We start from the raw sequence: 27,932 nt of genomic DNA, 5'->3' as shown, positions 1-27,932 counted from the left end.
ATTGTTTGAACAATAATTCTTAGCCCAGTTGATTGAATAAAGTTTGTTTTTGGAGATTATTACATATGAAATACTACACTTTTACCAGTGAGTATATTTGAAATGTGGTTCTGACCAGGTGGCCTCTACTTGGCCACTTTTTTCTACAAAGTAACTTATTTTTTTAAAAAAATTAACATAGCTTTAAGTTCTCCCATCCTTTAGCAGTATTAATAAACAATGGAAGGACTGAGAGTAACTTAACTTCCCTGATAATTTTCATTTGTAGTCCATGTATTTCCTATTAGTAACTGTGCTACTCACTCACTGGAGGAAACCTCAGAAGTGCTTATGTTGTCTATCAGTATTATGCTCATGTAACAATAGCATTTTTCCTCTGTTGCGTCAGTAACATTATATATTTGTTTGAGTAAACTAAGAGCAAGATTTTAATTTTTTTTACTTAAATTTTAAGATTATCCGAAACCGTAACAAAAACATCACAGCAAGAACAATCATTAGTATTGAATAGCATATGATATTTTGGGGATAAAAGGCAAAGATGATGCTTCAGAGCAGTGATTTAAAAAAAAAATACTTGGGTTCAGGAGTGAGGCTAAAGTGTTCTGACATGAGTTGACAAGGTTTCTATTCTTGTTTCTTTTCTTTGTTTTACATGCTAGTCTTTAGTAAAATTGTCATTTTTTAGAGAAAATTTTATCTACTAAAATGGCTTTTAAAAATAGAACTTGTATTTCTTTATTTTTTTAAAAAAGCTAATAGAAGTGTATTGACGGTTTCTATGAAGCATGATTTGAATTTATGCAGTTGATGTGAATTGTTATTTAATTAGCAAAATATTTTCTTTGTTAACAGAAACAGATATGCAGTATGCAGCAAAAGTATACCGCGATGATCGACTCCGAAGGAAGGCAGATGCCTTGAGTATGGACAACTGTAAAGAACTGGAGCGGCTGACTAGCCTTTATAAAGGAGGATGAACTGGAATTTTTATTTATACCTTTCAGCGTGCTCTTTATCTCTTCTGTAAATTTAATTTCATCATGAGAGCTGAAGAAAAAGATTTGATATTAAAAACTGAACTGAATAGTTGGTTCCTGAAATCTTGGGCTGTTTATGACCTATTGGTTTCTTTAAATAGTAAGAACTGACAACTAAAATTAGTATTTATGTTTCTGCAATTATTTTCATTTTAAAAGCTTATATGATTCCTAACTAAATATGTCTTGAGAAAGGATTCTCATACCTGTAGCAATTCAGTTTTAGTGATTCTCTACCTTTTCCCTCATGTAAATATTTATGGAATGATCATTTTGTGTACATACAGATTATTGCCTTTTATTTAAATTCTTTTAGTGTTTAGCTCCATAAGACACTTCCTTTAAGTTGGTGGAATAAATGTTATATGACACAACTTTTCCCTGTCAGGTGTTGAGTATGTGGAGTTTAAACAATGAAACTTTTTCAGAAAGAAAGAAAACAAAAACTATTTAACTTTATGTAAAATCTTATATACCATTATCAGCTTAGAGGGAACTGATATTTTTAATATTGCCATTATATTCCAAAATATGTATTGAGATAAATGAACTGGTATAATGTATCAGTTCGCTATTTAGTTTTCTGAATTGCTAATCCATGCATAGAAATGAAATGCTATGCTGATAGATTTTAAAGAAAATATGAGGAAATGGCTATAAATATTAAATTAAAAGGGTCTTCAGCAGTAAATTGCATTTATGCTATTTGCAAGTCCAGTAATTAAAAGGCCCCAGCTGTTTGTTTATGTGTCTTTGAAGGCTGCTAAAATTTATGGAGAGAACTCACCTAATTTTCCCCCTATGGAAACTTAAGTTTCTTAGTAATCATTTAAAAATGCAGGATCCAAAAGTCAATGAATTCTACAACTAAGTAGTAAGAAAAATTACTACCAAATTATAGCCTTGTGCCTTTTAACCCTATTGCCAACTCTGAAACATGTAAGTAGATCACAATTCACTTATTTGATCAGAGCATGATCTTTATGCCCACATGCAACAGTGGGCAGAAATACAGTAGCAGGTAGAATATTGATTTATAGCAAATCATCCTTAAGAAATTCTGAGCTAAAATCTACTCTAACCATTGAGTAATTAATTATTAGGAATAAGCTCCTTGTAATTAAATCCATAATACAAGTTAGAGAAAAAACAGCTGGAAATTGAAGTTTTTGGTGCCTATATATTGAAAATGAAACTATTTTGATTCCTAGTCTTCTATGTTTAACAGGTATAATATTTTGATGCTTTTTCGTACTCAGTTAAGGGAACATGAACAGTTTTGGGTAGTTTTTTTTTTGTGAGTGAGAGAATACTAGAATGAGTGGCTTTGTTCTTTTATTTAAGGATTTCTTTTTTCTGGGTATGTTTGATTTATGACATTTGTTAAATAAAACCACTAAAATGATATTCTCTTAAAAATGTTCTTGTTTCCCCTTTTCCAGGTGAATCAGTAGATAATGCCTAATTAAATCAGTACATTAAACTAAACATGCTGTCCTAGGAAACCTGGACAACTTACCCAACTTGCTTAAAAGATGTGACCTTTTAAAAAAAAAAAAAAACAAACAGTGCTTTAAAAATATATATATAATTTTAAGTATTTTTTGAGCATGTAGAATGAGTAAGGAAAAAAAGTCATCCTAAGTACCTTTGAAAGCTCATATGTATCAGAAATTTATAAAAATTTTAATGAAAAAAATTTCACCTTTATTTTTCCAGTGTTAATGTAAAATTTACACTATTGTGATTGATACTTCTTATTGACTGATTTATTTCCTTAAATCCCTGCTTTGAGGGGATAGGTGAAGTTATCAAATTAAGTTTTACATCATAAAGTTATACATGACTTTCAGACAGTATTATATTTCAGGTTTATTGCTACATTCTATTTGATAATCTGTTAGGGGAAATGTGTTTGAAAATTAAATTTTCAAATCAACTGTGGAAAATGATTATAGAGTGCCTGACAATTTAAGCCACATATAAGGTATGTAAGAAAGATTGAGTCCCTAATGTTACCTATATCATGGTATAAAGACCTAATAAGTACTTAAAATTTTGGGTTAATCTTTAAAAGCAAGATTTTAGATATCTTGAGATTTCAGATTTTCATATTTCTTATTCCTTTATGATAAAACTCCCAGTATTCTGCCATCTTATTTTTAGCTAGAGCTTTAAAATAATTTGATTTGATCATTTTAAAGACCACCTAAAAGCCCTTTGATTTTGCTTATTAACTAGCTTCTTTAGCTGATATTTTGGAAGTTTGGCAGCAGTTGTTTTTATTCTTTACATTGTTTATCCCTTTTTATGCACTACTGTCCTTGTGAGGGTTTGAGGAAAAGGAAATAGTATCTTTCCTCTTCTTTTTGGCTTCCTTAGTTCCCAGATAGATCGGTGCTAGTCTTTAGTCATTTGTAAGTTTTAGAACTTACTTTGATCAAATAAGACAACTGAATTCTCAATAATGAGAAATTTCAAGTTATTTATCTAATAATCTAAGTGAATATAACTGATTTAGGGAACAGATTATATTGGAATTCTTAATTATTTGTTTCATAATTGTTACATGTTTCTTTATGATTTATAAAGGTTTTGTAGAGAAAAGTAAAATCTTTAAGGCATTTTATGATAACGCATTAAAGGACTCTGCTTTTGTGTCAGCTCAGGTGTTCACGGGAACAGGAATATGGAATGCTAGTCCTTACCTTTAATTGCACTTTCATGATTAATTTTTCTTCCTGTTAAATCTTTTACACTGGTATGTAAAATAAAAAGAAATGATTATTTGATTTCCCTTCTGATGATCTGTAATGATTTAAATTGCAGATATTTAATATTACTTATTGTATTCTTATGTTTGATTTTTAAAAAATCTCATACCTTGTGAAGGCAATGAAATATTTCTCAATGACCTGAGGACCAAAGGAACCATCTTTCCAGTTAAACGAGTATTATTACAAAGGACCAAATGGTTAAAAAGAGAAGAATGTGTACATTTACTTAGCTTCTGCATGTGAAGCTTGGGTTCACTACTACCTGTATTACTTATCCATCTTCATCCAAGTGAAGCAAACTGAAAGGGAATTCATAACATTTTTTCTCATCTGAACAACTAGTGAAATGAATAACAAATCTGAATTTTAATCTTCACTAAATAGCTGAAAACCTTGTCTTTTGGCTGTGTTGGGCTACTGCCTCATCAAAAATACATAAAATTCTCTGTCAATTAATGAAAGAGAAAGGAGTAGTCTGGCAATAACTTTCAAATTTTCCTGAATTCAGATTTTCAGTTATGGCTAAAATGAGGCTTTTCATTCTTGCATGCCCCTTTAATAATCTGGCAGGCAACACAGTCCTAGAATTTAGGCTTCCTTTTTGGTTCATGACTATTAAATAGATAATTCCTCAAAACATACTCCTTATATTAAGGATTATATAACCACATTTTTTAAAATAAATTCCTTTTTCTTGTTGGTATGTGATTCCTTTTCATTTAATTTGATTATCTGCTGGTGTTGGGGCCAATAGATTTGTGAATATTCTGTGGATGTGTACCTGTATAAGTGTATATATATTTTCTTCCAGCTAATACCTCAGATGTGTGATTGTTTAATAATATATATACCACACTACATTTGCACATAGCAGGGCTTCCATTAGCAGTGGATATTCATATTTCTAAATTTGAAAAACAGTCCACAGAATTTCATTGGTGTAAATTCTTTCAGTTGATCTTTTTTCATATTTTAATGCAAATTCCTACTGTAAGGCCCATACTTCAAATATAATTGTATCTTTCTAAATCTAGCAATCTGGAAATATATAAAGGTAAGAAGTGTTTCTTAAAGTATCTTAATTTAGTAAGTGATTAAAAATTGGGATGATTAGTTGCCAAGATGTCTAGTAACTGCATAGCAGATGACACCTGGCATGAATACGGGTCTCATTTACTTCACAAGATTCTATATGTTCTGATATTCTACTTAGTCATTTAAGAGCACCATTAAAATAGTAAACATTTTCAGTGACTTTGGAGTATTTTAATCATTGCTTTGAAAATGAATTGTTTGTGAGATTGGATGACTATAATAATGATAAGAAATGTAATTGATATTTTATAATTTATATTAAGAAATGCTTCTTACCTTTTTTTGCTTTGTTTTGATTTTTAGATTGCTACATAAGACTTTCTTATTTAAAGTTTAGTTTTAGTTTGTTTTAAAAAGCTACAGGTAATTTTCGAGGTATGATGGAATTTTTAATGGAAGCCTTATGTAAGTTGAGTGATGTGAAACTGGTAAAGGAGATATTACTTTATTTGTAGTGCATTCAAGATTATATAATTAGGTTTAAAGATGAAATGTCTGATTTGTAAAATATTTAATGTTATATCAGACTTATATAAAATAAAATTTTCTGTGTGAGAACTGTTAAAATGCATTTGATTTTTAATGAATGTTCTACTGAATGATTTATGATGAATTTTTTGTCTTTTAGTCTCTGTAGTTTATCTCAATATATTAATAAAAAGGTTTGTTCTCACTGTAAAGATTCATTTTTATTATGTTTTATACTTTTTTTTTGGTACTGGGGATTGAACCCAGGGTCACTCAATCACTGAGTCACATCCCCAGCTCTTTTTTGTCTTTTATTTAGAGACAGGGTCTGTCTCACTGAATTGCTTGGGACCTCACTAAGTTGCTGAGGCTGGCTTTAAACTCATGATCCTCCCGCCTCCGCCTCATAATATGCTCATTATTTTATTCATCCATAAATTATGAATGCCTGCTATATCCCAGGTAATCAGCTGGGTGCAAGGAATTAATCATTGGACATGACTCATATGAAAGACTGGACAAAGACTCTCATGAAATTTATAAGTAGCAAAGAAAATAAGTGTCAAGTAAATAGTTATAATTTTGATAAATGTGATACAAAATTACAAGATAAAAATGCCAGCATGCATGACCTAAACTATTCTGGGAGTATCAGGAAAAGTTCTTCTGAGAAAGGGAGCTTCAACTGACACAAAATGTGAAGTAAGTAGGAGTGAGGTGAATGCTAGAGAAATATTTCAGGCAGAGTGTGTACTAAGCTGGTAAAGTCATAAAAACTTCAGAAGTGAAAACAAACTACATGATTATAACATAAGGATTCCAGGGTAAGTGAGAGAATTAAAATAAGGGACTGGATTTTCATTAAGACCAGCCATGGTGATAACACTATCTCAAAAAACTTGATTTTTTTTTTTTTTTTTTAGTTGTAGATGGACACAATACCTTTATTTATTTGTTTTATGTGATGCTGAGGATAAAAATCAGTGCCTCACACATGCAAGGCAAACGCTCTACCACTGAACCACAACCCCAGCTCAAAACTTGAGGTTTTTATGGGAGGAGTTTACATGATCAGATTGAGGCTTTTAGAATATCATTTTAGTTACAAGACTGGAGGGCAAAAGTGATTGTAAGGCAGCTAGAAGGTTTTGTCAAAAGAGAGATGATCGTAACTTGGACCAGAGAAGGAGTAAATATAAATGAATAATTTTTTAGAGGTATTTAGGAAATAGACCAACATAACTCTTTGATTGGATTTTGGATAATATGGTGACATCAATTAGGAACCAGGCTAAATTTTTCCAAACATTTGGCTATACAAGAGAGCAGAGAAGAATGATGTAACTGGAAGAGAATGTGGTTTCTCTAGAAGACTCTTATTTTTTCATTACCATGCAATCTTTTTTTTTTATTCTGGAAAATGGCAAGTCAAAATTGAAAGTGAAGATAGAGAAAAAGAGGGTAATAACATTAAGAACTTGGTATGTCACAGGATAATAGACTCCTTTGAAAGATGTAAGAATTAACTTTTCTAAGAGCACCAGCATTCTTTCAAAAAGTTAATGCACAGAGGATAAATTTAAATGCTGGTAAGTTTGTAGTGGTTATGAAATGGTAAGCCTCAGGTTTCTTGAAAGCATATGAAGTGGGGGAGGGGGAAAGTGATGAGCAGAAGTGGACAGTGAAGATGATTTGAATGATCTGGTCCAAGTTACTATCATCTCTCCTTTGACAAAAACCTTCTACCTGCCTTACATTCACTTTTGCCCCCAGTCTTCAATGGTAACTAAAATGATATTCTAAAAGTCCAATCTGATCATGTAACTCCTCCCTTAAAAATCTCAAGTTTTGAGCTGGGGTTGTGGTTCAGTGGTAGAGCGTTTGCCTTGCATGTGTGAGGCACTGAGTTTGATAATTTGGCTAGTAAAAAAGAGGATTTCTGTGGGTTGTTGACAGTTGTATGAATTTTCTGCAGCCTAACAGTCTAGGCATAAGCATGAGAAAGTAATGGAAGTTTGAGGTAATCAATTTGGTTACAGTAGAGGATCCTCATTAGAATGTGTTCACAAGTAAAACACTGATACATTAGGCCCTCATTAAAAACTGTTAGCTTTATCATTGTCTACAATTTTTGAACATGTAATAATATGTTTTATGTGCTATTATTAAGTGGGGTTATAGTTTGGGTCTTAATTGTCCCTGAAAGGAAAGGTCCTTATGGCAAAGTGTTGATCTACAGCATGGTGCTATTGGTAGTTAGTAGAAACTTTAAATTGGTGGGGCCTACCTAGTAGAATGTCTTCAGGTCATCAAGGGTATGCCCTTGGGGGATTGTGGATCATAGTCTTTGTGGTCTTTTTCGATTCCTGCCCATGAGGTAAGTGGTTTTGTCATGATGTGCCATCATAGCCCCAAAGTAATAGGACAAATTGATCATGGACTGAAACTCCTAAAATTGAGCCAAAATAAACTTATAAGTTGATTATCTCAGGTATTTGTTCTAATGACAGAAAGCTGATTTAACACAAGTAGCTATTGATTTGGTCTTGCTGAGCAGAAATAAAGGTTTATGTCAAAAATTGAAAAAAAAAATACAGTGGGGAATGGTGGTATACATTTGTAATCCCAGCTGCTTGGGAGGGTGAAGCAGGATGATCACAATTTCAAGACCAGCCTGTGAAACTTGGCAAGACCTTATGTCTCTCACCCCCCATCCTTAGCCAAAAAAAAAAAGGAAAAGGAGTTCAAGGACAGAGAAACCCTGGATTTAATCCCCAGTACTGCAAAAAGAAAATAAACATACAGGTACAAACATCATAGGGAAGATCAAACAAGAATCCTGACTGGCAGAATCATGGTACTAATACAGACATTAGGATAGTTTTGATTAGGAGAATTTTAGAGCCTGGCAGCAAGATAATGTAAAAGTATCTAATATTAAATGTACAGCTAAAAATGTAATTAATACAGACAAAAGGTACATATTTACACATTTTCAGGGCATTGTGGAGAGAAAAACAGCAGCAAAACAGATAAGTAGAAAATGCCGTCATCTGACAAGGAAAAGGGACCTGAGACAAGAAGTGCAGTGTTCTAGAAGGTAAGTAAAAAGGGTTTAAAATAAGGAAAAGGAATGGATCTACAATGATGCTAATTTCAGTTTATCTGTCAAGTTCACTTAGGAGGTCATTTGTAGAGCTCTGAAGTTTACAATTTCTTTCAAAGATAACTAGCAGGCTGGGGAAATAACTGAGAAGAAGACCACAATAAGTGCTGGCCCTAGGTTCAATTCCAGCATGTTAAAAAAAAAAAAACAAAAAAAAAAACCCACAAACTAATCCATAGGATTTCCTACAACTATAGGAAATAACCAATTGCTTTCACTGTATCTTGAACTAGAATTAGTTCCCTTTGCATTCCTACTTTTAAGGATTGGAAATGAAGATCAGCTGTAAACAAGTTCCCATTGATCTCATTTTTCAAGACACACTACTCTGCAAGAAATGAGATCAGAAAAAATCAGCTAGTAAAGCCATGAGCTTCAATTTTCCTAGGAGGGGCTAAGACAGTTGTCAGCTGGGGTAAGATTTTTGGCCCTCAGGGAATTTTCTACTGGTATCTAGTGAGCAGAGACTGGGGATGTTACTAAATGTCCTATGCTGCATAGTGCAGCCTGCTACAACAAATTACCTGGCACAAACCGTCAATAGTGCAGAGGTTGAGAACCTTGTGCTAAGGTGACTGGCGACTCCTCCCATTTTATTAAGATTTCTGATGATCCTACTACTTACACAGGCTTTTGTTAAATGTGCAATCATGGCACACACACACACACACACACAAAGAGGAAAGAGCCAATAAGAAGGTAGGTCAGCGACTGCATGCATTAAAAGTAGAGGCTAGAGATACAGGGCTCCTTGATTAAATCTGATAAGACCTGGAATAAAGAGCCTGTAGGGAGGCATCTGCGGTTAAGTCGAGAGAAAGTAAGCAACTGGGGTCAGAAACCTAAGTTCTTCGGACTTCCAATCGCAAGCGATCTAGTGCGTGCTGGTCGTTAACACCAGTCCCGCAAATTTCTTTATCTACAATGAAAGATTTTAAGATAAGGGATCCTGAAAAACCCATATAACTTTTGCATCCTCTCCACACAAGAATGCCTCATAATGTAACAGGGGTTCGCTTGATGCTTTGACTATATCCCTTGTGGCTTTGAAACTTAATTTTTTTTTTCTTTTTCCCAACTATATTCTCCCCTACATTCTTTTCCCCAACCTTCTCCTTCCCGATCTCTTCCTTGATCTTCTTTCCCCCTAACCTTTTCCTTCCTGATCTCTCCTCTGATACAAAAGTCCCTCTGTTCCTGCTGATGGGCAGAATCACAGCCTTTGGGACAGGAGTTCCGTATTTCTCCTTTGCTAGCAAAGTAATAAACCATTTTTTTCCTCTTTCTCCAAGCCGCCTCCTTATTAGATCGGCATCGGGGACAAGGACCCAGCTTTCAGAAACAATAACACGAACCCTCATGGGCACTCTCCGGAGGAACTGCGGCGCAGCCACCCCGTGGGAAACCTCTATCACAGCAACGTTCTCCCGGAGACTGAGCCGCGCGGAGCCGCGCAGCGCGCAGGCGCAGAAAGCAGTACGCGTGGGGCCCGAGGAGCGACTGGGCGCGCTTGCAATTTCCGCCTGTTCTGCGGGAAATCCTGTGTCATCGCCAACGAAGTGCTTCCTGGAGCGCGGCTCAGGTCACGAATCATGTGACAGCGCTTTGCGAGGAACCTGTTTTTGGAGCCTTTTCTGTACAGCTTTTGAGCTAATCCAGCAGTCAAGAAACCCAGGTAACTGGTGCCGCTCTGCCCGGTGCTCAGGCCTGGGCCCGGGGTGAAGTGGGTGGTGAGTTTGAAGAGGAGAGGCCGCCACTTCTCCTCGTTGGGCCTCGACTTCTGGGTGCGGGGGCAGGGGTGCAATGGGAGGAGGTGAGACATCCAGGCTGGGTACTTGACCGGGTGTTGGGAAGTTCCGACCCCCTCGCATAGCCTCCGTGGTCCGAGATCTAGAACTGCGGAATCATGCTCGGCCCTGACGAGGACTTAATCCCCCGTTTAATGTGGGGGCACCGGGAGGGCGAAGAAGCCTAGAGGGGAGAGTCACAGGGAGTTTCTCTTCCAGGCGTGGAGATTGATCCTGCGGGAGAAAGGGGTTCGTCATGGCGGATGTGAGTTGATACCCCCACACAAGAGGAAGGGCCCCGGGGGCGTGGGGGAGGCTACTGAGCACCAAGAGGTAGAGCTTCCCAAACAGAAATTTTGTTTCGTTTTTGGTCTCTCTTCCGGGTTAGGATCAGGTGTGAGAGACTAATATGATTGGATTTTAAGGGTCCTGGGTTTCTGGTTGAGAAAATTGTATTCTCCTCTTTCCCAATCCTCCTGGGCCTTAAAAAAAAAAAAAAAAGGCTATATTTACCATTTGAAATTCTAAATGATGCCTTTCCTGTCAGTATGTAGGACATGTGCTCTGGATCCTTTTTTTAAAGTCAGCAGTCATGATAATTTCATTAGCTGCATTGTACGAATCGCAAGTCAAGTTCTGTGTGAATGTGTGTGTGTGTGTGTGTGTTTAAGATGGGAGGAAAAGTAAACTGGTGGTGATAACATGGAATAAAATGATCATTCAGGTTTGGAGAAGAGCACGGATTAGAGATTTGGAAAACAGATATGAGTCATATGTAGGTACAGATTACGATTATATATGGTTTGACAATGAAATTCATCAGGTGAGGGTGTGTAATAAAACAGATTATAAAAGTTTTCTGTTTCTTTAGTCCTAAATATGTTCTCTGCAGAATAAACACTCGATATATTGTCTTTTTCTTTTAGTCATATGAGGAAGCTAAAACTTAGAGAAGTTAATTAACTTGTTTAGGATCATTAAGAAGGACAATGGAGCTGGGCCCTGTGGCATACACCTGTAATCCCAGCCGCTGAAGAGGCTGAGCTAGGAGGATCACGGGTTCAAAGCCAGCCTCAGCAAAAGCGAGGTGCTAAGTACTCAGTGAGACCCAGTCTCTAAATAAAAATATACAAAATAAGGCTGGGGATGTGGTTCTGTGGTCGAGTGCCCCTGAGTTCAATTCCTGGTACCCTTCCTCCAAGAAAGAATGGAAAATCTGTCTATGGATGTAGAAAAAAGTTCATAATGTATTCCTTTTTTGTTGTTGTTTTTGTGGGGGTTTTTTTTGTTTGTTTGTTTGTTTGGTTTTTTTTTTTTTGGTACCACAGATTGAACTCAGGGGTACTCCACCACTAAGCCACATCCCTAGCCCTCCCTAGCCCTATTTTGTATTTTATTTAGAGACAGGGTGAGTTGCTTAGCGCCTCACAGTTTCTGAGGCTGGCTTTGAACCTGCGAGTCTCTTGTCTCAGCCTCCCAAGCCACTGGTATTACAGGCATGTGCCATGGCACCCAGCTCATAATGTATTCTAAACCAGTAGCTACAGGAGTAAATGTATTATGAAAAGTATGAACTGGCTTTACAGCTGGTACTAATACATACATCTCAATAAACTTTAATAGTTATATAGGTTCTATGATTATCTGTTCAACCAATAATGAATTATTTCTCCAAAGGCTTAGAGCAAAAGGTTAACTTGCTCTAAGTTATAAAACTAGTAAATATAAAAATCAGAAATAGAAAGATAAAATGCCAGCAAGAAAAGTTACGAATGATGACTTAAGTTTCCTGAAAGATGGATAGGACAAGTCTAGAAAAGCAGTGGAAGCTATATAATATTACTTTTAAACATTCTCTTTCAGGACCTGAAGCGTTTCCTGTATAAGAAGTTACCAAGGTAAGAAACCAGTTATTGCATAACTTCCTCATAGCATGTTAATTTTGTGAGGCATATTATTTCTCTAAAGATATTTTGTATGATATTTATCATCACTTTTAAATATCTAACATTACTGTAGGTATCATAAGTGGTGTTCTTTGAGTTTGCAGATAAATAACATGAGGCCTAGAGGAGTTGTGTGGCTTTTCTATCCATTTGCTAGCAATGACATAATTTCATTCTTTATGGCCAAGTAAAACTCTGTTGTGTATATATTCCATATGTTTTTAATCTATTCATCTTGATGGTCATCTGGGCTGGTTCTATAATTTGACTACTGTTAATTGTGCTGCTATAACATTGATGTGGCTGTATTGCTATAGAATGCTGATTTTAGTTCTTTTAGATAAATATCAAGGAGTGGGATAGTTGTGTCCTATGGTGGTTCTATTCCTAGTTTTTTGAGAATCTCCATACTGCTTTCCAGAGTGGTGGTGGTAATTTGCAATCCCACCAACAATCTATGTTATACCTTTCCCCCATATACTAGCCAACATTTGTTATTACTTGTGTTTTTGATAATTGCCATTCTGACTGGAGTGATATGAATTCTGTGAGTATAGGTTTGTTTGTTTGTTTGTTTGTTACCAGGGATTGAATCTAGAGGTGCTTTACACTGAGCCACATCCTAGGCCTTTAAAAAAAAAAAATTTAAAAACTCTAAATTTTTAATTTAAATTTTAAAAACTCTAAATTTATTTTGAGACAGGGTCTTGCTTAGTTGCTTAGGGCCTTGCTAAGTTGTTAAAGCTGACTTTGAATTTGCAATCCTCCTGCCTCAGCCCCCTGAGCTGCTGGAATTATAGGCATGTGTCACTGTGTCTGACCTGATTTTTTTTTTCTTTTGAGAAATTTCTGTTTATTTCTCTGGTTCATTTATTAATTTGTTTATTTGGGTTTTTTTGGTGTAAGCATTTTGAGTTTTTTATGTTTTGGATCTTCCCTATCAGAGAAGTATCTGGCAAAGATTTTCTCCAATTCTGTAGGTTCTCTCTTTATGTTCTTAATGGTTTCCTACTTTTAAGGGGAAACTTTGCTGTGCAGAAGCTTTTTAATTTGATGGCATTCCTCTTATTGATTCTTGGTTATATTTCTGGAGTTTTAGGGGTCTTTTTAAGGAAGTCAGTGCCTGTACCTATATGATGATGGAGTGTTGACCTTATGTTTTCTTCTAGCAGTTACAAAGTTTCTGTCTAATTTCTAAGTCTTTGATCCACGTCATGTTGAATTTTGTGCAGGATGAGAGATTGGGATCTAGTTTTATTCATGTAGATATAGATATTCAGGATTCCCAGCTCCATTTGTTAAGAAGCTTATCTTTTCTCCAACATATATATTTTTTTAAATATTCATTTTTTAGTTGTAGTTGGACATAATACCTTTATTGTATATATTTTTATGTGGTGCTGAGGATCGAACCCAGGGCCTCACATATGCTAGATGAGCACTCTACTGCTGAGCCACAACCCCAGCTCTTCACCACATATTTTTGACACTTTTGTCAAGTATCAAATAACTGTAAGTTTGTGTGTTTGTCTCTTGTGTCTTCCATTCTATTCCACTGGTTTTCATGTCTGTTTTGATGCTAATATCAAGCTGTTTTTGTATAGGTCTGGAGATCAGGTAATGTGATGATGCCTCCTGTGTTGCTCTTACTCAGGATACAAGGCTTTGTTTTGCCTACACACAGTCTACTTCATGTACTATTTTCTAAATTAAGCTCTTGTATTAAGGTTAACAAACTTTCTTTTAGATTTTTACTAATTCAAAGGACTTTGTCACTTATTTAAAATTCATATTTAGTTTAATGTAGAAAATGCCTTTCTTAGCAAGTGCTGCTTTCCTCTGCACTCTTTCAGATAACTTAGACTTGCTCAGTTGAGGGCACAAGAGAGGTATATGATTCTCATGTTCGACAAGGAAGTGATTCAGAATTTATTGAATAACTTTAAAGTAATATAGCAGAATTTGTGGTGAGAATTTTTTCTTATCTCCCAAATCTGAAGTTATAAAAGGTTGTGTATGTCAATGTATTTTTGTAGATAGGGGAAAACACCTTATTTGGATTTTTGCTTGAATTTCCAGTGTGCTTTTTCTAATGGAATGTGCCTGTAACTCGCCTGATTTCAGATCACTGGAAATTAATGACATTATTTTCTGGTTTTGAATATAACTGTTATATTTTTCTCATGTATTCAGGAAAAAAAATATTGAGGTTTTAAACTATGAAGTAATTGATTTTGTGTTACTATAATGCTTGAATTCATTTGTATTCTTTTCCTCCTAATATTGGCAAACTATAGAGACAAATTGTTGATTCTGTTTTTAACCCAGTAATCAACAATACAGGAAGTCCTAGCTTTGCATGCTAATATAGGTCTGTAGAAATGACAATACATGCTGAAAATAATTTAGAAATCAGGGAAAATAGCAATTGTTTTATGACCTTTAAATTTTTAAAGAACATTAAAATTGTCTTATTGTTACTTATAAATATTTAGGGGAATGAAAACAAATACTAAAATGAATAATTGCTTAGTACAATAATTTAAAACATTGGGGACATTGAGAATTAAGTTTTTTGTTTGTTTGTTTGTTTTTGCAAAAAAGTGTATCAAGAGTAAGTTTAAAACAGTGTTTAATTCCAGTGGCTTGAGATGGTGAGGCAGGAGGATTGCAAGTTTGAGGTAAGCCTCAGCAACCCAGTGAAGCCCTTAGCAACTTAGTTAGACTCTACATCGAAATAACAAAATTTAAAAGGGTGGGGTGACAGGTTGGGGGTGTGACTGAGTGGTAGAGAGCTTCTGGATTCAATCCCCGGTACGAAAAAAAGAAAACATAAAAAGTAAAAACAGTGTTTAACTGCTTTTCATTTACTTTCAGAGAAGGAGCTAGATTCTTTTCTAGATCTTGGTGAATTGTCATAGTCTAATAATTTTGGATTAGCTGCCTACTTTTATCCTTTGTAATTTCACGGTTGTGAAATATCTGAGTCCTTTAATTTTTTTATTATTTTTTTTCCAGAATCACTTTCTCTGGGACTTTTATCATATCTGGTTTCCTAATTTATGTCATTAAATTTACCTTCACTGAGTGCCTCTGGCTATGTATCTAGAATCCCCCTAACAGTGATGGAGTCCACATTCCCTTTGTTAGCTCTTTCTTCTGTTAACTATTTACCATCATTTCAAATTTCACTTCCAATATTTTAACTTTTCATTACCTTTCTGTAGTTCATCTTTGCTGGCTACTTCCCTCTTTAGATTATCTATTTTTTTTTTTTAATGTCATATAGTTTATACTGGGAGACAAGGGCTGTATGCCTTGTTATGTCTCTTTGTGAACTGCATGATAGATGCCCAGTGACCAGTCATGAACACATTTTGGAAGAAGTGATGTGGATGGTTACAGATCGCAGAGTACATCTGTTAATTACATAGTTATCCTCATGGTAATGTGAAGAGTTAGCAAAGTCTGTAGCTTATGCAGTAATTCAGTAAATATGTGAGGGTAATTGAAATTCCACCCATGTTATGGGCAGGAGGTGGTATTAACTAAATCATAATAACTGAAAAATGCAAACTGGAACTAGCAAAAATGAAAGCTTTCTGTATTTATCTGTAGTTATCTTGTTAGAACCCTGGCATTTGAAAGGTGCTAAATTGAGGGGGTGGGAGAACACTCTACTATACTGGTGACACAATATGGGAATAAAAGCATAATTTATCCACTTAGAAGACTTACCAGTTTAAAAATGCTATTTTAAGAGTCTACTTGTTGAAGAAACAAAAAAATTTTGCATTCAGTGTTTTTAACTTATATAGTCACCATTGAGATGCTCTTTATTCATCTGGAGACCTAATAAACAAAGCAATAATTAATTCTTTTTTTTTAATTTGTTCTACTTAGTTGTACATAACAGCAGAATGCATTTCAGTTCATAATATACAAATGGAGTACAACATTTCAATTCTCATGGTGTAGAAATGCACCATTGGTGTAATCATACATGTGCCTAGGGTAATGATGAGCAATAATTAATTCTAATTACATGGTCTGATTATAAACAATAAAATTGATTCGGACATTGAGGATCTCACATTATCAGCTTTTGATGCACTATGGCACTGGGCATGATGAAGCTGTCTTAAGAATTGTTAAAAAAATATATTCATTTTATTTCTGAGCAATGCTTAAAGTTCATCAAAAACAGTTGAAAAGTAATTGACAAGTTTGAATTCTGACATCTTTTATCTTTTTAAAAATATTTTTAGTTATAGATGGACACAGTACCTTTCTTTTGTTTATTTATTCATTTTTTTATGTAGTGCTGAGGATCAAACCCATTGCTTTAATGCTTGCTAGGCAAGCGCTGTACCACTGAGCCACAACCCCAGTCTCTTTTATATTTTAACCCAAGGGAAAACATCAGATGGTAGTGCCCTTACAAGAGGTGTATTCAGTGTAAGAATATTTGTAAAAAGATAATTAATTCTTCCATAATGACAGAAAAGGAATTAATGTCATCCTTTTTTTTCATAATGACTGAGTCCAGTTTTACTTGTATTGTGATTTTATCTTAAAGTAGGCTTACTAAGAACAAAAAGAAGGAAGAAATAGTGTGAGCACTTTGATTTGTTGCTAGATGCATGGATTTGAATCTTTAGCTATGAACAGATTCCTCAGCGCTGTGTGCGCTGTGCTTCTCAACAGCCAAGTCAGTCAGCTACAGACATTAATAGAATGTGCGCTTTTGAATTCTGTTAAGTATTCTTGGATTTGTATTTTAAAATCTGGCTATGACCCAAAGAAGCATCAGGCTTTTATAATCACAACTTGTCATTGTTTTAAAATAACCAAATATTTCATAATTATATGTAAAAGCTAATTATAAAGTCTTTGTGGGTAGTTAGGGAAGGGAGCTTGGAGATTGAACCAAGGGCCTTTATTATACTAAGCTTTCACTTGCACATGCTCTACCAATGAGCTATACCCCCAGCCCCAGTATGTTGTCTTTGATTACTGATTAATATTGTTTTTAGAAAAAGAATGGTTATTTTATTTAGAGTTTAGATTTCTACAGAATGTTCCGTAAAATTTAATTTATTCCTTGTAAAAATATAATGTCTATTAGTGAATCACACTTATTTTTAATTTTTAGTAAATCTGTTTGTGGAGCTCTTTGTTTACAGTCGATAATTGAGAACAACTTGTGTCTTTATATTTGTGACCTCATTTCTAAAAATGGTTACTTTAAGAGTGTAAGCAAATTGTTCTCCTTTCTTGGACTTGTATTTCTGTAATTTGCAACCCATTAAGAAGAAAATCCTTTTGCCAGTTCCTGTAATCCCAGCAGCTCCGAAGGTTGAGACAGAAGGATCTGAGTTCAAAGCCAGCCTCAGCAATTCCAAGGTGCTAAGCAACTCAGTGAGACTCTATTTCTAAATAAAATATAAAATAGGGCTGGAGATATGGCTTGGTGGTTGAGTACCTCTAAGTTCAATCCCTGGCACCCCCCACTCCTTACATAGATAGATAGATAGATTAAAAAGAAAGTCGTTTTATTTATTTATTTTAAAATTTTTAGTGTTTAGTATTGGGGATTGAACCCAGAGGCACTTTAACAATAAGCTATATTGTCATCTCCTTCCTACCCCCCACCCCCGCCTTTTTAAATGTTGAAACAGGGCCTCACTAAATTGCTAGGCTATCTCAGATTTGGGTTCCTCAAAAGATTGGGGAGACTCTGCTTCCCCAATCTCTGGGATTACAGCTGTATACTGCCATGCCCAGCAAATTTTTTCTTTTGGTGCATTAGTTGCTATTTAAGTTAATTACCATGGATATTAGGGGAAAAAAGCTACCTGTTGTGGCACAAATTTTTCTAAACATTTTTATCGTACTCTTTTTACCTCTTTAAATTTGCTCATTTTTTGAGTAGGCAATATAAAGTTCAAAAAAAAAAAGGTACAGAAATTAACTGAAGAGCCGGGGATGGGTTCAGTGGTAGAGCACTTGCCTAGAATGTCTGAGGCCCTAGGTTATTTCCCTAGCACTGCAAAAGAAAATATTAACTGAGGAACATAGAGTGAAAAGCTTCCTATCCTTGTGCTCCAGCCACATAGTTTCCCTGTTAGAGATGACTGTTGTTATTTTTTATGTACCTACACTTAACAAGGAATGTAAGCATGTGTATTTATACACACAAAAACAAGCCTTCACATTACATTATATAAGTTGTTGTTTCTTTTACACACTGTATTCAAAACTTGATATTTTTTCACTTGGAAGAATATACTTTGAGATTATTCCCTCCTGGCACACAAAGAACTTTGTTTTTTAAGTCTACAAAGTATTACATTGTATGTCATTGTATGTGTATATCATTATTACTTATTTAACTTGCCCTTCCTTTCAAGTTATGTTGCTGTTTATAACTTCACAAAATGATTTGCATGTGTGATTCTATAGGATACGTGTTTATATGACCTAGTTTTGAGATTAGAAGAATATATTTGTTTTATTATTTTTCTAAAATATATTTTAATCATAGATAATTTCAGGATTAAACAATATTAGTAATGATATAGTATAAAATAGTATGATACACAGTTACTTCATCATTCTTTTTTTTATTTGTTTTAATTAGTTATACATATTAGAAGGAATGAGAGAAAGGGAAAGGTATTTTTCTTTTTTTTTTAATCCTATAACCCTACTAATAACCTTTTCTGCTTAAATAAACCATGGAATGATAATCCATTAGCAATTTTAATGGAGAATTAGCTTTTTAGATCTTTACCTAAATAATACAAACATGTAAAGATTTTAAACATGTTAGTGATACAGATTCATTCAGTTTTTGAAAGAGTTTTAGCAAACACATTATAGGAACATAGTATATTAATAATTGAGACCCCAGTCATTTTTTAAGAAATACATGAGAATTACCATTATGAGTTTGAGGTATGTATTTTGAGAAAAACGGAATATTTTATAATATTTTGCCTTTTTTCTTTTTCTAGTGTTGAAGGACTCCATGCTATTGTTGTGTCAGATAGAGATGGAGTACCTGTAATTAAAGGTAAACGTGAATATTTGCTCTGGACTAAAAATGTATTTACATCTGATTAGTGCAGAAGGCAAATATATAAAAATTATTTCAACAAATTCAGAAGATGGTCTAGTTCTAGAAGAAATATTTGCTTTTAGACTTTAGAATTATAAGGTTAGAAGTCTCCTGGTTTAGTTCTTTACTTTTATAAATGAAGATGATCAAATGAAAAGAGTACATTGCTGATCCAAAGTTGCACATGAATCAGTGACAAGGAAATACTAGAAACCATCATTTCCTGATGTGTAGTCCAGCGTGTTTTCTAACCCACCACACAACATGGGTGACCATAGTCAGGCCACTGCCCATTCTTACTTTTGTAATGAGGACTTTGAACAGAAAAATCTTTGATGATTGTTTAGCTCTAAGGTTCTCCCAAGGATCTATGTAATGCCTTGCACTCAACACTTATTGATACAATCAACTCCATTCAGACCTTTTTTTTTAAAATTATTATTATTATTAGTTGCTCATGACAATAAAGTGAGAAACTTGAAACAAGTAGCCACTTGTGGGATTTATTTATTTAATTTTTTGTGTATGTGCTAAGGATTGAATCCACGGGTGCTTAACCACTGAGCAACATTCCCATCCCTTTTTTTATATTTTATTTAGAGACAGGGTCTCTGAATTGCTAAGTACCTCACTAAGTTGCTGAGGCTGGCTTTGAGCTCACAATTTTTCTGCCTCAGCCTCCTGAGCTACTGGGATTACAGATGTGCGCCACTGTGCCCGGCCACTTGTGGGATTATTAATGTTTAGGAGAGATGCTGCTGCTCTGGGTTTTATGAGTGCTAAAGTTTTTGTAGTTTTTTTCATTATTTTATTCTAGCACAGCTCTTGGATAACCAGAATATTCAGTTTATTGAATGTGTTGATTATGGTTTATGTCTTAGATAGATAGTAAAAAAATACGAACTTTTTTGGGGGGTGGGGTACTGGGGATTTAACCCAGGGGCACTTGACTACTGAGCTACATCTCCAGTTCTTTTTATTTTCTATTTTGAGAAAGGGTCTCATTAAGTTGCTTAGGGCCTTCTAAAGTTGCTCAGACTTGCCTTGAACTTGAGATTCTCCTGCCACAGCCTCCAGAGTCACTGGGATTACAGGTGTGCACCACTATACCCAGCACAGACATTTTTATTTTTATTAAAAATTTTAAAATGCAAGAATTACCATTTTCTCCCTTAGTTATTATCACTGAACTTCTGATTAAGCAGTTTTTCCCATCTAAGTTTATGAGACCCAGTTTAGTAGTATGGTTTTTAATATTGTAAAATGTAACTTTTTGCTCATTTTTTTTATGGATTTATTTTTAAAAGGGAGTGATGTAAATCTTCTCTGTACCACATTCTTTGCATAATTTTTACTTAAATTGCTTATTTTTCCAGTGGCCAATGATAATGCTCCAGAACATGCTTTGAGACCTGGTTTCTTATCTACTTTTGCCCTTGCTACTGACCAAGGTAGTAAACTTGGGCTTTCAAAAAATAAAAGCATTATATGTTACTATAACTCTTACCAGGTAAGTTCATTATTCTCAAATAGTTTTCTGATTTTAATTATCCTTCGCTATCTTTAATATAAAATAGCCCTGTGTTGTGATGCTAAATATTTAGTTTTGAAGGGGATGAAATTTAAAAATTTTAACCTTCAAGTTGGTTATGTTAAAACTGTAGTAATTTCCTTAAGGTTTCTTAAAAGATTTTAAAATAAAGTACATGTCATCTCCAAAAGGGTAAGTTAGATCACTGTTAACTCCAGGGTAAGTTAGATCATTGTTAACTCCAGTAGATGGTGCCATTAGCTAAATAAATAGCTATGATTTCTCAAACAATACACTTTTTTGTTGTTGTGACAGATAAAATTATTTCTTTGAAAGTCAAATGATGTTATTTAAATTTGTTATTATTGCCCTTTTTTTGTGTGTGCTGGGGATCAAACCCAGGGCTTCATGCATGGTAGGCAAGAACTCTAGCACTGAACCACATCTCTAGCCCTTATTGTTGTAAATTCTGTTGTTTGAAATGCATATATAACAAATGAGGTTATTATTTGTGGGGAAGAAATTAAAATTGTGCTTTTATTTTTTGAAAGCCCATGTTGTTACATGTCTCTTGATCTCCAGCTACATTTTCTTAGTAATTATTTAATCCTTTTTGCTTTAGAGACATGTTTCCTAGAATGTAACTCATTTGCCATGGATGACATATAATGACATTTTAAATTTTAAAATTATGTATTTTTCACATGAATTAGGACAAATAATCAAATCATCTGACCTACTCACCAATAAGAATTAGTTGAAGCTCAGTTTTTAAAAAAGTAGTTAAGTTGATAATGTTTAGTTTATAAATTAGGCACAGTAAGAGATTAACGATATAACTTGCCATAGGTCTTAGCAACCTTGGTGTATAACTTTTTTTCTTTCCTTATTAAGTTGAAAACTTTCATCTTTTCACTTAAAGGAAGCTCTTCATGGCTTCTTTTTGGCATATCTGAATTGCCAACATTGCTTTTTGCATCTTGAGCCCATAGGTTACTTTAACACAAGCACTACCATGACAATCAAGCTGATCAAAAATGACTACTAAGTGACTAAAGTGGATAGCAGCATGTACATTTTGGATATGTTGAATAAAGGGCTAATCACTTCCTGGCCAGAATAGAGTGGTACAGTATGATATTTCATCATGCTATTAGAATGGCATTTGATTTAAAATTTATGAGTTATTTTTGGAATTTTCCACTTAATATTTTTGTAACATGGTTGTATTGTGGGTATTGGAAACCTTAGAAAGGGATACTACAGATAAGGGTGGGGGATTGCTGTACTTGAATGACTAAGAAATTATTACCTTTAGCTATTATCAATTATTCACTGAACCTCTGTTATGTAACTAACACTTGAAAACTTTCACCTTGAAAACTTTTTGGGCTAAGTGGTATTAATGTCTCTAAAAGATATCAAGTATGTCCATTTTTTGGAAATATTTACTTTGAGATTATTTATATTTTATAATATAATATACCAGGTTAGGCTAATAACATTGCCTATTTAAAAATTTTTGAAAGATTCAGAATTTCAGTTGAGTTACACTACATTTTTACAATGTAACATTATTTAGATCTTGTTTTCTTTGTAGGTGGTTCAGTTCAATCGTTTGCCTTTGGTGGTGAGTTTCATAGCCAGCAGCAATGCCAATACAGGTGTGTTTTTGTTACCTTAAATATAGCTTTTTTTAAAAAAAAATTTATTTTTGTACTTGCAGATGAACAGCATGCCTTTATTTTGTTTATATTTATATGATGCTAACGATTGAACCCAATGCCTCATACATGCTAGGCAAGTGCTCTGCCACTGAGCTACAGCCCCAGCCCCTTAAATATAGCTTTTAATTGTTTATATTACTGTATCTGTGCAGTATAAATTAATAAATTTCAATTCTGAAAACTGCCTAGCTCTGACATTTACTTCCCTTGACCTTGGGAAATAATTTCTCTGAATCTTGGTTTCCATATCTGTATAATAGAGCTGATATTTGCTTTCTATATCTTATGAGCTTATTTTCTTGTTCAAAAAGCAAATAAAGTTTTTGAGATAGGAAGGAAGTTAAATGTTATCCTGAGTGCTACATCTTGTTCCTATTAAAATAGTTTAAGCAAACAGGGTGGAGAAGATAACCAAACAAAACCCACAAAATAATCAAAGATGATTTACCTCCATATAGACCAATCAATTAAATTAGAATTTTTTAAATTGATAATGATGATGGGAAAGATGATTGAGAATTTAAAGAGCTTTAATAGAATGAAGACATTCCCATTCTTAAGTGCTGAAGAATTTGAGAACAAATACTAAGAAGCTGTACTTTCTATAGAGAATAGTAAAATTCTGTGATATCCGATACCCTTCACTGGGTGTATATGTGTAAAATAATGGTATTGTTTAGTTGGGTTGATATATTTCACACCTATTTAGGTAAAGTGAGATTTTTTTTTTTAAGTCACAAGTTATCCCATACTAAATAATCGAGTTATTATACATTGTATAATGTACAGACAGTACTTAGAACCTAAATTAAGGGAATGCTAGGTATGCTAATTTCTAGGTGAGTTTTTCTCTGAGATTTATCATTGAACATGTAAATATGTTTTATACTCTACCATTTGTCTTTATTGTTTCATTTGAAATACCCATTTATGTCTTAGCTTTATTGAATTTATTCAGTTTTGTTGTCCTTTGATCAATATTGAAGTAGCCCATTTACCTCTTTTGATGTAATGTTAACATATGCTCAGGAAAAAAATATTTCTTATTTAGTAAAAATAATGTGTATTATCGTCAATCAATGCATATTTTGAAACAGATAAATTAAGATTTTCCTTTCAAAACTCTTAACAAATTACAGTGCATATAATTCATCTGTATCTACTAATAGAAACAAATATTTTTTTGTCCATCTACTTTTTAATAGTAGATGAAAATGGAACTTAGGATTTGGGGTTACTTTATTCATAATTAGAATAATTGCTTTATTTCTGAGAAAATGTGCCTGATTTATTTTTTAGCAACTAAATTTTGGAAAAGGGGGAATTTAAGTTAATGACTTTCAGGAACATTTTTCTGACATTTTCTAATTCTTCAAATCTCTTTGTTTTAGGACTAATTGTCAGCCTAGAAAAGGAACTTGCTCCATTATTTGAAGAATTGATAAAAGTTGTGGAAGTTTCTTAATGGAAAAATGTTTTCTGATGTGTATATGGTCTTTATTGTAACAATATCAATCCAGCAATCTTTAGAACACAATAATACTTTTATCTATGTACTCGAAAAGGCCCCTTTTCCCCCACCTTATACTAAAGAAAGAGCCTATAATGTATAGACAGATCAATTGTTATATTTACTTGCATAAGGTCTTTTCTTGTTTAGTGAGATCTGGGGATACCACAGAAATGGTTCAGTCTATCACAGCTCCCATGGAGTTTGTCCAGTCACTAGATATAAATGAGATTCTATTCAGTGGATCAGAATCAAAATGGTACATTGATCCACTTGAGCCATTATGTGCTCCCTATTGTACAATACTCCCAGGCCTGCAGGAATGCAGCAGACCCTTTTTATTGTGAATAATAATGACATATTTTTCTTTATATTGTTTTATTTCTTTACATTGATGTGAGGAAGACAAAGTAGATTAGTAAAAGTAATAAAATCAGTACAATCACTAACGTTCATTTGGATATATTATTTTGTAGTATAGATGAAGATTACTAATTTCATTCTTCTCAGAGGGTGCTGCTCTTTAATGAAAAGAAAAATTATAGCTTATGGTGTTTTTTTCCTACTTTGCTTTCTATAACCAATCAGTGTTTTAATGTTTGTGTATCTTATAAGATTCAAATGTGATTTGTTATTGAATTCTGTTTCCAATATTAGTATGTATATAAACATGATAGTATAGTCTTTTTTCATACATGAGTTTAAATAAAATAGTATTTTTAAAAATATAGTTTGAGCACCATATAGATATTTGTTTTTTCAGACTTTTCCCCAAAGTGTAAATAACATAATTAATTCACTCATTCAACTACACAAATAAGTTTTGAACGTTTTTTTCAGGTATTGATCTTAAGATTGTTTTACCAAGTGTAAACTGTCAATTAGAAAACAAACCTCATCTGTGAGCCTAATATCTCCTTGAAATAAGTATCACAGTTCTAGTATATGACCTTTTTAGGTTCAGAAGGAATGCAGTACATCTTTCAGGTTGTTAATTTCCTTCTAGGTTCTTTGACAGTTTGTCACTAGTGTAATTCAGTACATATACTTTGAGCACCTCCTATGTGCCAGTCCTCAGCGCTTCCACACTGCACAGTTCTAAGAAGCATTATTCATACCATATTTCTCTACCCTGGAGGTTGACTTTCATAATGGAATGTTTTTGAATGCAGTCCCTAAAATTATGTAGTGAAGCATTCAGGCAAGCAGTGTGCTGCTTTTCCTTCCTCTTCCTTTCCAACACAAATGAGATTAACTTGTGATATCCTCCTTTAAAGAAATTATTGTTTGGTAAAGGAAACAGGTATAGAATATGTTGTAATAAAGCCGTATAGATGGTATTGTAGAATCACAAAACAGGAATACTTAAAATGGACTAGAGGGCTAGGGATGTAGCTCAGTGGTAGAGTTCTTGCCTAGCATGTTCAAGGCCCTGAGTTCAGTCTCTAGCACTTCAAAAATAAAATGGACAAAAACTATGCTTTACAAAAAAAGTAATAGCAACCAGATAGGCTTTTTGTTTGTTTATTTTGGGGGAGTACTAGGGATTGAACTTGGGGGCACTCAACCACTAAGCCACATCCTCAGCCCTGTTTTGTATTTTATTTAGAGACAGGGTCTCACTGAGTTTCTTAGTGAGACCTCGGTTGCCATTACTGAGGCTGGCTTTGAACTTGCAATCATCCTGCCTCAGCCTCCCAAGCCACTGATATTACAGACATGCGCCAACAGCCAGATAGTGTTTTCTCTGTAGGAAACTATAAGTAGTTTAATTGTTACTACCTAATTAAACATTAGAAAAGCACATTAAAATATAGAATTTCCATTATCTAAATCATTATCTAATAATGTCTTGATGATGAAATGGTATATGAAGCAGTGTTTTAGAAATGAGGTGGCCCAATTTTAATTTGAGGGTAATAAATTTAAAACTCCAGGAAAACTAATAAATGTAGTAAATCTTTTCATGTTACCACTGCTTCTATTCTATTTGAGAGGGTATAATTAATAAGTTAGTCTACAGTTTGGTGAAAATCCCCGAGTTTTTTGAGAAAGTAACATGAAACTAGGTTATTTTGTTAAGAGAAGGAAATAAAAGGAATAAAAATAGAAAAGGAAGAAGTCAAACTCTCACTGTTTGCTGCTGATATGATCCTACACTTAGAAGATCCAAAAAACTCCACCAAAAGACTACTAGAGCTAATAAATTCAGCAAAGTAATAGATTATAAAATTAACACATAAATCAGTAACCTTCCTATATCCAAAAATAAATCTGCTAAGGAAGAAATCAGGGAACCAATCCCATTCACAATGTGCCCCCCCCCCCCAAAAAAAATCCTAGGAATAATCTAATGAAGGCAGTGAAACACCTCTCCATTGAAAACTATAGAATATTGAAGAAAGATAGAAAGACCTCCCTAGTTCATGAATAGGAAAAATTAATACTGTTAAAATGGCCACAGTACCAAAAGCAATATACAGATTCACTGCAGTCCCCATCAAAATACCAGTGACATTCTTCACAGAACTAGAAAAAAATTGGTCCTTGAATTTATTTGGAAGAATAAGACCCAGAATAGCCAAGCAATTCTTAAGTCAAAGAGCAATGCTGGAACCATCACAATACCTAACTTCAAATTAGTAAAGATCTATAGTAACAAAAACTTCAAAGTACTTGTATAAAACAAATGGTAGACCAATGATACAGAGTAGAAGACACAAAGGCACTATAGTCATCTGATCTTTGACAAAGTTGCCAAAAACACTGGAGAAGTGACAGCCATTTTAACAAATGCTGCTGGGAAAACTGGGTGGCCATATATAGAAGAATGAGACTAGACCCTTATCTCACAGCCTGCACAAAAATCAACTCAAAGGTACAGGAATTAAACCAGAAACTATGCAATTGCTAGGAGAAAGCATAATGTCAACACTTCAACATAGGAGCATAGGCACCAACTTTTCTCTAATGGGACCCCAAAAGCTCAGGAAATGGTATGGCATCAAATTAAAAAGCTTCTGCACAGAAGAAATAAGAATGTGAAGAGAGGATTTACAGAATTGGAAAAGATCTTGGCTAGCTACTCTTCTGACAGAGGATTAATATCTAGAATACATAAAAAACTCGACACCAAAAAAATCCCCAATTAATAAATGGGCAAATGAATTAAACAGACGCTTCTCAAAAGAAAAAATATAGATGGCAAATACATGGAAAAATGTTCAACATCATTAGCAATTAGGGAAATGCAAATCAAATTTACACTGAGATTTCATCTCATTTCAGTCAGTATTTCGGTCATCAAGAATACAAACAATAATAAATGCTGGGGAGGATATAGAGAAAAAGGAACATTTTTACACTGTTAGGATTGTAAATTAGTACAACCACTATGGAAATCAGTATGGAGGTTCTTCAAAACACTAGGCATGGAACCACCATATAAACCAGCTATACCTCTTCTTAGTATCAATCCTAAAGAATTTTCCAGGTGTGGTGGTGCATGCCTGGAGCACTGGAGGCTGAGACAGGAAAATCAGGAGTTTAAATCCAGCCTCAGCAATGTTGAAGCACTAAGCAACTCAGTGAAAACCTGTCTCTAAATAAAACACAAAATATGGCTGGGGATGTGGCTCAGTGGTTCAGTGCCCCTGAGTTCAAAACCCCAGGAACCTCCCCACCGCCCCCCCAAAATCATCATATTATAGTGATACGTGCATACCCATGTTTATAGCAGCACTGTTCACAATAACCAAACTA

The 27,932-nt window shown here is 34.2% G+C and overlaps 2 protein-coding genes and 1 long non-coding RNA gene across 8 annotated transcripts in view; 2 read left to right on the top strand and 1 right to left on the bottom strand.

Moving 5' to 3' along the window:
* Positions 1–2,586, top strand: part of Dnajb14 (DnaJ heat shock protein family (Hsp40) member B14) — a 42,534-nt gene extending 39,948 nt beyond the window's left edge. For all 4 annotated transcript variants that reach the window (XM_015484592.2, XM_015484591.2, XM_048813660.1 and 1 more), the window contains one exon: positions 856–2,586. In XM_015484592.2, coding sequence (XP_015340078.1) covers positions 856–895 — 40 coding nt within the window. In that variant the 3' untranslated portion in view covers positions 896–2,586. The remainder of the gene's footprint in view (positions 1–855) is intronic.
* Positions 2,587–7,741: 5,155 nt separating this feature from the next.
* LOC125619787 lies at positions 7,742–10,012 on the bottom strand. The gene is made up of 2 exons (XR_007351375.1): positions 9,902–10,012; positions 7,742–9,465 (listed from the first exon to the last, which is right to left on the bottom strand). It is a non-coding gene; the product is annotated as an uncharacterized LOC125619787 (long non-coding RNA).
* On the top strand, positions 9,879–26,495 carry Lamtor3 (late endosomal/lysosomal adaptor, MAPK and MTOR activator 3). 3 transcript variants are annotated; one of them, XM_015484590.2, is made up of 7 exons: positions 10,081–10,221; positions 10,553–10,598; positions 12,197–12,231; positions 19,299–19,357; positions 20,779–20,912; positions 22,534–22,597; positions 24,052–26,495. In XM_015484590.2, exons 2-7 carry the CDS (start codon positions 10,590–10,592, stop codon positions 24,123–24,125), a joined length of 375 nt encoding a protein of 124 aa, XP_015340076.1. In that variant the 5' UTR covers positions 10,081–10,221; positions 10,553–10,589; the 3' UTR covers positions 24,126–26,495. The 3 variants fall into 3 exon arrangements, with proteins under 3 accessions (XP_048669616.1, XP_048669615.1, XP_015340076.1); XM_048813659.1 differs by lacking the exons at positions 19,299–19,357; positions 20,779–20,912; positions 22,534–22,597; positions 24,052–26,495 and adding an exon at positions 14,922–15,856 and having other exon boundaries at positions 9,879–10,221; XM_048813658.1 differs by lacking the exons at positions 19,299–19,357; positions 22,534–22,597; positions 24,052–26,495 and having other exon boundaries at positions 9,882–10,221; positions 20,779–20,871.
* Positions 26,496–27,932: the final 1,437 nt, after the last annotated feature.

Source organism: Marmota marmota, unplaced genomic scaffold (genome assembly GCF_001458135.2).
Source record: "Marmota marmota marmota unplaced genomic scaffold, marMar, whole genome shotgun sequence".
NCBI classification, from domain to species: Eukaryota; Metazoa; Chordata; class Mammalia; order Rodentia; family Sciuridae; genus Marmota; species Marmota marmota.
Note: the sequence above shows the minus strand (reverse complement) of the source record. Positions and strands in the feature narration are given on the sequence as shown.

Bases quoted from the DNA above. Each gene is read 5' to 3' on its own strand.
- Lamtor3 (XM_015484590.2), top strand. The intron at 19,358-20,778 runs GTAAACGTGAAT...TTATTTTTCCAG, and splicing joins TGGAGTACCTGTAATTAAAG to TGGCCAATGATAATGCTCCA. The intron at 22,598-24,051 runs GTGTGTTTTTGT...TCTTTGTTTTAG, and splicing joins CAGCAGCAATGCCAATACAG to GACTAATTGTCAGCCTAGAA.